Raw genomic sequence first — 10,075 nt, 5'->3', positions numbered from 1 at the left:
CACCAGGAGATGTAGACTTGTACATGTTGACATTGCTACAGGATAGGTGTGTCTATAAGGAAACTATTACAGTAACTTCTGTTTGATCAGGGTATTTAAAACACTTGTAAAATCTACAGCATTACACGAGGTCTGAGATCATTCATCTTTCAGCCCACGTCTTAAAACAGATAGAAGTCAAACTGCAATCATGCAGTATGTGTAGCCAGCAACATCTACAGCTGCTTTTAAAGTCCCTCGTTATACATTTATCCACTCTGCTTTAACTTTTATTCATGTCAGTGTGAATATTAACATGTATTTTCCTTTTTAGTGTTGTGGTTCAGAACTACAGCGTTTCAGTTAGCTCTTCTTCTCTGCTGCTGGCTGGTTTGACACCTGGCACCCTCTACAGGCTGCAGGCTGTCACTGTCAGTGGGAGGCTACAGTCTAAACCCATCAGTCTGGAGGCACGCACAGGTGACATTTTATTAAACCTTTATATCTCTGCAGTCTATGATGAAAATGTATTTCTTGTTAATGGGTTATGTTAAGAGGTCTCTCCTTTCTAATAATTTCACATCATAAAAAAAAAAATACATATAGAAACTAAAAATAAAAATCATGTGAAAAATAAGGTCAAAACTCCCTACTTCCACAGAAATTAACTGGGTAAGTAGCAGCTAATCAATTTTATTTGATTGATTAATCATCAGTAAGTGCAAGCACCTCTATAAAGGATGATGTTTTGCCCATCTGGAATAGTCCATCATTCTTCTTCATCTTCCAGCTGCTCACTTTAGGGGTCACCACAGCAGATCATCTGCCTAACCCCAACCCTAACCCTCATCTCAATAAATCCCTGATATCCTCCTCTGTCACACCAACCCTCCACATGTCCTATTTTGAACATTAATTTTCTAAAATCAAATGCTAGATGACCTTTTCTAAAGCTAAAGCTTGGGTCGTGAAATAGGATAACAAGCCAATACAAAGAAGCAAATCGCCAACAGAGTGGCTGAAAAAGAAAAAAAAATCAGTGCTTGTATTTAAATAATGAACCTGAGGGCACAGCTGTGTTTGTACTCCCTCTGCACACGTGAATGTGACATTGTTTGGAATTCAATATTTATTTACACTCATTTTTTATTCTGTTTTCAGAGGGGGAAAAATCATGTTAACAAAAAAGCTCCAGTTTACAGTAACTGTTACTGTTCAGGAAGCCAGAGAAACTGTGAAATGTTTACAACACACAAACATGCAAACGCACGACAGCTTATGTAACACCGTTTGATTGCTGGGATCTTATTGTGTAGAGACAATATTGCTGTGTGTTCCCTTGTGGTGAACAGATTCGGCGTCTGTGAACAGGAAAAACTCAGTGACCCTCTCAACCAAACAGTCTGAACAGGAATGTCAGCAGACAGTTTACAGTAACTAAAAAATCTCCTGAGTCGACTTTGTGGACCGCTGTAAAATCAGGCTCGCTGGAAATATTAAAGTTTAGTCAAAAGAAAGAGTATGATTTCAACACAAAATTTTTTTTCCTTACTTCTCTTCAGATGAATAATGTTGTAAAATAACTGCTTAAAAACCCAAAACAAAACATGTAAATGTTTTGGGTTTTTTCTTGTTTGTTTATTGAAAGCATGACATGTTGATGACTTGTCAGACATTATCTTTTTGAGAAGTTGGTTACCACCTGGTGTGGTTTCAGGTTGTGGTGGTTAAAGTTAGGTAAAGTGGTAAGTAAAAATATGTTATGTGACAACATCAGGTGGTTTCTAGAACAATGGCTGAAACACTAAAAAGAACGTTTGGAATGTTCCACACAAACCAAAATGCTCCTAATGGTCAAAGGCTTCCTGTACACACACACGCACACACACACACACACACACACACATACACACACACACACACACACACACACACTTGTTTACCTGTCTTCATGGGCACTATAGCAATAGACTTGTCGCTTTCTTGGGACCATTACCTTCTACCAAAACCTAAAATTCAATCTGAGCCATAACTAAGTCTGGACTCAGCAGTGACCCTTTAAAGGTCTGTTTAAATGTGAAGACAAAATTTGGCATTATTTGGTCTTTTAAATGTCCTCAGAAAGTCTAAGACTCATATTACATCTCACATAAACACTTATACAAGCAAACACACACTTCCTGTTCAGAGCACTTACTGTACTGTGTTCCCATAGAATGTTCCAGATACTTTCAGAATCCTCTGGATGTGAATGTCTGTATTGTTCTCCTGCTAACGAATCAGTATTTAGACTGTAGAGAAACAAAACCTGACTCCACCCTCAATCCCCTCAAATAACCTTCTATTGGTCAGTAAGTGGCATCATTGCTGTATCTGCAATGGCATACGCAATTTTCATTGTTTGTTTTTAAGAAAAGTTTGAGAAACAAAGGGGATAAAGGTTATTTATGTTTTTTTGAATTTACAATTTATGCACTTTTTTTTAAAGAGATACATTCATTTCATTCTCTATATTACAAATATTTAACACTGTAGTAAAAACGATACAATTATATTTTTATTTTCAGCCCCGGAGCCTGTCTCTGAGATAACTGTTTCAAATGGCGGCAAGTCTGATGCTCTGCAGGTGTCGTGGCGTCCTGTGTCAGGAGTCGTGGACAGCTACCTGGTCTGCCTTGAGGAGAGGAAGGGAATTTCTAAACATAAATTTGTTGTGTCCCACTCCTCACCACCTGAGTGCTCATTCAGGTCGCTGGAGGCTGGCCGGCTTTACTCGGTGGTCATAAAAACAAGGAGTGGCGACCTGGAGACTTCCGCCACCGTCCTAGCTCGAACACGTAAGAATCCAGTCCTTTTAAAGTCTTATATTTGTCTGAGTTTATGTTTATTTTACCATCTACCAGTTTTGTTTGTACTTAAGTTAAAACATCTCTGTTGCTTTGTCTTTTGTTCCATTTTGCAGAACCAGCCACTGTGCAAAATCCAATAGCTGTTCACTCTGGAAGAGACAACTTCCTCAAGGTATATCTGTGTAACAAGAATAACATTTAATTTAATGTGGTGTTACTGTTGCAGTTTTTTACTTGTTTTATTTGTTTTTTTAAAGCTCTCTTAGTGAAATGATCACCTAAGTGGTCTACATCTCAGAAAAAGACAACTTTCGGGGATATTTGAATGTTTGGGGGTTTTTTTTTTTGATAGTCCAAAAACGATTTTACTTCTGAACCTGTGTTGCGACTTCAGGCTCTGAGAGACTAAATTATGGATTTGTTAAGAGGAATTAAGTCGCAAAAGTGTCATTTTTTTGACAAGACACAAAAGTAGATTAAAAGGAAATTTCTCACTACTTTAAATTACCCTCAAATAATGTGTTGGGATTTCTGTATAAACTATATATTTTTAATTAAATGTTTCATGTTTTTAAGACACTTTAATCTTACACATAACAAAAGAGTCACAGCCAAAATTAATGTGGGGCTTATCTGTTTTAAGGCTGAATAATCATCAAAACAAATATTTCTAGGTGGCTTAATTGAGAACAAATTAGCACCCATTACACAAACCGTTACAGCTAAAACAGGAGTGGCTGTTGTCTGCAAAACAGGTGGCACACTTTATTCGTGTCGGGATTACAGCTGTAATAGATGTGGGTGTCATCTACATAACATTGATGATGTGCACTACTCTAACATGCCTGAGCACATATGTATTAAAAATAAAAATGAGCTAAGTACCAAGCCCTGAGGAACCCCACCATCAGCTTTGAACTAGAGCACCTGGTCTAGCCATAACTAGGTTTAGTTAACTTGGGTGAAGGAGTTATCAAACGTACAAATAAGAGTAAAGCTAGAACCAACAGAGAGTCATAAAGCTGATTGATTGATTCTTTAAATTTTTAAATATTACTATGTGATCATATTGTGTCATACTTTCAGGTGTACTGGCGCCAAGCGGCTGGGGTTCTCGACCGCTACGTGGTTCTGATCCGTTACAATCACACCGTGCTGCAGAATAAGAGTGTCTCAGCAGGACACAACGAGTGCGTCTTCTCATCTCTGACATCGGGTAGACTCTACACTGTCACTGTGGAAACCTGGAGTGGAGACTATGTCAGCAGCATCTCCACTGATGGACGCACCTGTGAGTGAGAGATAACGTGAAAAATGACCTAACATGGTAATATTACAGAAAAGTTCTTTTTGTGTGTGTTATTTCTCCTGATTGGGATGAATTTTGTATTTTAGTTCCTGCAGCTGTTCAGAATCTGTTACTCAGCAATGCAGGAACCGACAAGTTGAACATCACCTGGAGCCCTGCCCCTGGAGACGTGGATTACTATGAGGTGTGCTTCACAAAACTTTGTTTAAAAAATATTTAGTAATTCATAGACAAACACCTGAACACCGGTCTAAATAATCAGTATCAGCTATAATGTGTTGTAATTCAGATATTACTGAGGGAATTTAAAAATATGATCGAGTAAGCAGGTACTTTAAGTATGTTTAATAGGGTTATGGTTAAAATAACTATACTATAATTACTTAAAAATTGCGGAGTAAGTGAAGTATTCTAAGTGCATTTTCCCACTGATATGATTTAACAATGTTAAAATGTATCATCAAACATGAATTGAACCCCTGTTTCCCAGAGGATGAACTCATCTCACTGCACCACTTCCTGTACTCCCAGGTCACTCTGCTCTTCAACGATTCTCGAGTATTCCCTCCGGTCACGCTGGGTGGTGAGGTGCGACAACACCGGCTGACCTCTTTGACGCCTGGGCGGCTTTATAAGATTGTGGTGGCGACATTCAGTGGATCATATCAGAGAGCAGAGTTCATTGAGGGGCGAACAGGTTAGAAATGCAGAGTATATGTTCACAGCTTCACTGCAAGCATCTTGGGTTGAAGTTTAGTAAATCCATCTCGTCTTCAGTTCCCAGAGCTGTAGGAAACCTCCACCTGGTTCCACAACCTGGTCTGACTGACTCTGTTGCTGGACTTTTGGCTTCCTGGATGCCTGGCGAAGGAGATCTGGACATGTACATTGTGTCCCTGTTGACCGTGGTAAGTTAATACCAAAGACACCTCACCACATGATTTGTTTAACCCCTTTTTTGATTCCAACTTCAACTGCAATTCATAAAAATGCATCTGATATGAAACACTGCAAGTTTCACACTTATCATAAACATATTAGTTTGAAATGTATACAGTTGGATGGAATAATAGGTTCAGTGTGATTTTGTACCTGTTCTGTATAAGTATAATATAATGGAAATGTTTTTATTTGTATAAAAAAACACAACAAAGCACGAGATGACAGTTCAGGGTGTGGTATATAACTCAGACAGGAAATCAACATTCTGCTGTAAAAATTGCTTTAATAACAAACATGGGCCTGGGTGTAGGGATAATTGTGCTAAAGGACAGTACGAGGCAAACATTCCCAGCATGAGTACACCCTAGTTTGAGCTCAAAACATTCAGCAGTCATATGAACTCATAATTTAAATTAAATGTATTAAAAATTAAAGACATCTAAAAATGTGTGTACTTTCAGTTCCACACCAACACGAGCAGCTCATGTACGCATTGGGTCGACTGATGAATGGGCAGTGTTGGGAAGGTTACTTTTAAAATGTATTCCATTACAGAATACAGAATACATGCCCCAAAATGTATTCTGTAACGTATTCCGTTACGTTACTCAATGACAGTAACGTATTCTGAATACTTTGGATTACAGTGTGTGAATGTGTGGATGACTGGATATGTAAAGCGCTTTGGGGTCCTTAGGGACTAGTAAAGCGCTATATAAATACAGGCCATTTACCATTTAATCTATTATCATGCTTTTTACAACAACATGAATGTACTATTGCTGTATGATTTATTACTATTACTGAAGGTCCGCGACTCCGAACTGTAGTAAAGGGACCTCTGACTAATACGGTGGGGTCCCTGTCGGCTCGTAGCCGAAAAATAGCTTTACTTTGTTGTGTGGGTCAACTTTTCTTGCGAGAGACAAGAGAGAGGCGTTGAAAGACTGCTCCAATGGAACTTATTGTTTTCGGAGGAAAACACGAACACGGTGTACAGTCGAGTCCTAATAGCTTACTTACAACTGGGCTCGTCAGGCACTCTTCTTGGCTGAAGTGGTTATTATTATATTTACATGCTTCCAGCTCCCGTTTTTCCTCGATGATAACTCGTACCTTTCCACTCCCCTTTTTCTCCCTCCTCGTGCTCACAGACACATAACGTGTATGGCAGTCCATTCTCCCTGCAACACGGACTACACTGCCCATGATGCTACATTCTTTAGAGCTATGCTTGTAGCATTCTGCCTGTTAGCTTAGCACAACAACAACAACAACGAAAAGGCGCTCTCTCACCCAGGAAACACACAGTCGCAGAGAGAGAGAGAGCGTCGCACTGTAACCATGGCAACCGTAACGCTGCCGCCTGGAACAACAGAACGTAGCTGTCAAACAAAACCCAAACAGTCCTGACCCGTGACAAAAAGAAACAGGAAAGTACCGCAGTGTAATCCATTTATTTCAACAAAGTAACTGTATTCTGAATACCACCTTTTTAAACGCTAACTTTAACGGAATACAGTTACTCGTATTTTGTATTTTAAATACGTAACGGCGGTACATGTATTCCGTTACTCCCCAACACTGTGAATAGGTGATGTTCAGACGGTATAATGAAGGGATGCGGAGGTGGTGGAGTAACAGACGACTTAAGACTTCTCTCTCAACTTTCTGTCTTTAGGACGGAGTCATTATCGACACTCGTCTTGTTCCCAAACATGTCACCACCCTGGACTTTTTAGAGCTGACCCCAGGTCACCTTTACACCATCACTGTCCAATCGATGAGTGGGAAGCTAAGCAATAGCAACACAGCCACAGGCAGGACAGGTAAGGCACCTGACAGATTATTAGAGTTTTGTCATTTAGATCAGTGCAGACTGAACATAGGTAAATTCTCTCCTTCACCACAGCTCCAGCCAGAGTCACAGCCCTCCAGGCTGATAATGATCACACCACCCACAGCCTCACCGTCAGCTGGGAGCAACCAGTGGGCGCATATGACAGCTACAGCCTGCAGCTGCTGGACGAGGCCGGCATTGTGGTGATCAATAGAACGGTCGCAGCCGAGAGTCGAAGCAAGCTTCTGGAAGGTCTGACGTCAGGGAAGTGGTATCGCGTGAGGGTCGTAACGCTGAGTGGTGGCGTGCCGTCACTGGAGGCAAGCGCAGAGGGGCAAACACGTAAGTCGCAATTTAGAAGTTTTTACTAAGAGGACGGATCGTTAATGACATATAAAACTAGTTATGATACAACTATGACTCTTCTGCTACATGTTTTTTTTTTTAAAAAGTGTTGAAACCCTGCAGTTTCTGTGACATCCACTAGAGGCTCCAGCAGTCATTCAGGCCCCATAGACTCCCATGTCAAAAGAAGTATTTTCACTAAAGAACCTCCTGAAAGAACCTCCTGTAAATGCACACTTTGACCCAAGGTGAATCCTTTCTTCTTCAGGTCCCGCTGCCGTCAGTAATCTATTGGTCATTTCAGCCAACACCTCCTCTCTCTCCTTCTCTTGGCGTCCATCCGATGGCCATGTTGACATCTATGACCTGACCCTGTACAGCATCTCTGAGGGGACCACCAATCACAGGCAGGGCTCTCCTGGGAGCAGGAGGGATCATCACACGGTGGGATCAACATTCACATGTTTCCTGATGTTCATGCTAAGCTAAGTTTCTAAGCTAAGTTCTTGCTAAGTTTCATCGTGTTAATGTGCGCTGTGTGTTCTTCAGAATGCAGATGAACAGGTGGACCTGCAGAAGGTGGGCTCGGCTGCAGACAGCTGTGTGTTCTCTGGGCTGAGAGCAGGCAGTCTGTACAAGCTGCAGGTGGTGAGCTGGAGCAGAGACATGAGCAGCGAATCATCTGTGCTGGCCAGAACCGGTCAGTCAGTGCTGTTGTATGGATACAAACATCACAGCCATCGCTTAGCCTTCATTTTATTCTGTCCTCATCTTTTCTCACCTTCAAGATATTTTTTCCACGTTCTCGGCATTTAGTCAGATAGTTTCTCCTCTTCCATCTTTCCTTGCTATTTTCTTAAATTTTTCTTCTTTCTGTTTCTTCTCATTTCACTTACCTCAGTCACATTGTTAAAATGTCTTCTTCCTTTTTGTCCCCCCTCTGCTCTGCAGTCCCATCTCCAGTCTCATCTCTACAGGTGGAGAGTTCAGGATGGACGGACAGACTGGGAGTCAGCTGGCACCATGGAGAGGGAAGCTTTAGCAGTTATGAGGTAAATGTATCTCTGTGATATCTGCAGTTAAACTGTTGCAAACATGACCTCCTCCTTCAGTCCACAAAAAAATAAATCCCACTAGCCATGTTTTGCAGAGTTCGGTCTTTATGGTTTAGAATTAAAATTCCTCCCCGTGACTCTCCGATTTTAAAACAGAAAAAATTTCAGTGGAGTTCTCAATTAGAATCTCATGCTGATTTGTTTGTTTCCCTGTTACGTAAGGTGGTGTTGTACGATGTTTCTGGATCCATCCTGGGAGCCCAGACTCTTGGTGCGGAGCACAAAAGTCACACCTTCACTGCGCTGGTCCCTGGTAGACTGTACCGTGCTGAGGTTATCACACACAGTGGAGATTTGACCAATAATGTTTCAGCATTTGGGCGCACCTGTGAGTGAAATGAAAATACACACAAGCACATTTTTTTGATGTAGTTTAAATGCCAAATTATTTTGATTACTTTTTTTTCCCCAGCTCCCCAACCGCCTGCCCACCTGTCCGTCAAACAAGGCCCAAGCAATGACACAATAGAGCTGTTGTGGGCTGTTCCCACCAAAGGAGACTACAGTAACTTCAGTCTGCAGTGGACTCCTCCTGATCAGCTGACGGTCACACAAACCCATCTGACCAGCTGCATTGTGGGCGGGATGTTTCCAGGGCGAGAGTACAACTTCACTCTGATGACTACTAGTGGGGGCGGAGCCAAAGGTGGACCAACAGTCAGGAGCCAGCCAATCCAGAGGAACATAAGAACAAGTAGGGGAAACCTAAAGGAAGAAAAATAAATCAATTACTACTGTGCGAGTATTTAATCAGACATATTTATACTGACCTTACTCTCTTAATATTTCCTGTTAGTGGAAAATTTTTCTGCATATTAATTTTGGCATGTTTCTTGCATTTTCTGTTAATCAGATCAGGATTAATCAACCTCTGACCGCACATTTGACAATCTTTATGGTTTTATTTATGTTTATAGATAATTTGAGCAAACATTAAAAAATACTATCAGCTTACAAGAAGAGGATCCAAAGCTTTAAAAGCATTTTACAAACCAGCTGCATTTATGATTTTATTCCACTTGATGGCAGCACAACAGAGGCTCTGAGTCTCTCTGTGGAGTTAAATCCATTTTTAATCCTATCCTGCTTGTCCAGAGGGTTTTTGGCTGCAGGGACTGAAACCATCAGGGAGAGGAATAAAAAATATCCAGGTCACATATATTTAAATAAATCTGACCCAGTTTCTCTTCACAGCTTCCTTTTTTAATTTCCAGCAGACGAAGTGATGAAGTATTTAACACATTTATAAATACCCACAGAGAAGCCCTTATTTTGAGTTCACTCAGACAGGAAGTACAAAATTAAAAGCTAGATCTGTACATGGCCAAAAGTTCCCTGTGTATCATTAGAAGAGTAACGACGACTTAAAGGAAAAGGCTCAAAAAATCCCTCTGAAAAACAACTGAATGCAAGTAATGTCTGTTTATCAGAGGTATGTTGTATTCATTCTTCACTGAATACAGACCCAGGCGAGTGCACCCCAAAGCCCGAAAACTATTTTTACAACCAAAAAGCAGAGTATCAATCCATCTTTAAATGTTTAAAGATGATAACGGAACAGCTTGAAGCTTTTGTTATTACCTTTAATCGTTTGCCATTATTTTTAACATTTCAAAAAGGCTTGGAGGACATTGATAGACGCTGTCTCTACATGTAACCTGTGTACACTTTCACTGAATCATGGATTCATATTGAT

The 10,075-nt window shown here is 40.7% G+C and overlaps 1 protein-coding gene across 1 annotated transcript in view; it reads left to right on the top strand.

Moving 5' to 3' along the window:
* The window catches only part of ptprb (protein tyrosine phosphatase receptor type b), a 38,915-nt gene that overhangs the window by 12,004 nt on the left and 16,836 nt on the right, over window positions 1-10,075 (top strand). Inside the window, exons 9-23 of the mRNA XM_085376756.1 lie at window positions 1-46; window positions 314-459; window positions 2,547-2,816; window positions 2,942-3,000; window positions 3,915-4,119; window positions 4,224-4,321; window positions 4,669-4,834; window positions 4,915-5,045; window positions 6,761-6,908; window positions 6,992-7,261; window positions 7,533-7,708; window positions 7,814-7,964; window positions 8,216-8,316; window positions 8,542-8,707; window positions 8,792-9,073. The exon at window positions 1-46 is cut by the window's left edge and continues 72 nt beyond it. Of these exons, the coding sequence (XP_085232882.1) occupies window positions 1-46; window positions 314-459; window positions 2,547-2,816; window positions 2,942-3,000; window positions 3,915-4,119; window positions 4,224-4,321; window positions 4,669-4,834; window positions 4,915-5,045; window positions 6,761-6,908; window positions 6,992-7,261; window positions 7,533-7,708; window positions 7,814-7,964; window positions 8,216-8,316; window positions 8,542-8,707; window positions 8,792-9,073 (2,415 nt within the window). The remainder of the gene's footprint in view (window positions 47-313; window positions 460-2,546; window positions 2,817-2,941; window positions 3,001-3,914; window positions 4,120-4,223; window positions 4,322-4,668; window positions 4,835-4,914; window positions 5,046-6,760; window positions 6,909-6,991; window positions 7,262-7,532; window positions 7,709-7,813; window positions 7,965-8,215; window positions 8,317-8,541; window positions 8,708-8,791; window positions 9,074-10,075) is intronic.

The sequence above is a fragment of the Diplotaxodon limnothrissa genome, linkage group LG17 (assembly GCF_057381915.1).
Source record: "Diplotaxodon limnothrissa isolate DT_005_m linkage group LG17, D_limnothrissa_male_GT1.1, whole genome shotgun sequence".
NCBI lineage: Eukaryota > Metazoa > Chordata > Actinopteri > Cichliformes > Cichlidae > Diplotaxodon > Diplotaxodon limnothrissa.
Note: the sequence above shows the minus strand (reverse complement) of the source record. Positions and strands in the feature narration are given on the sequence as shown.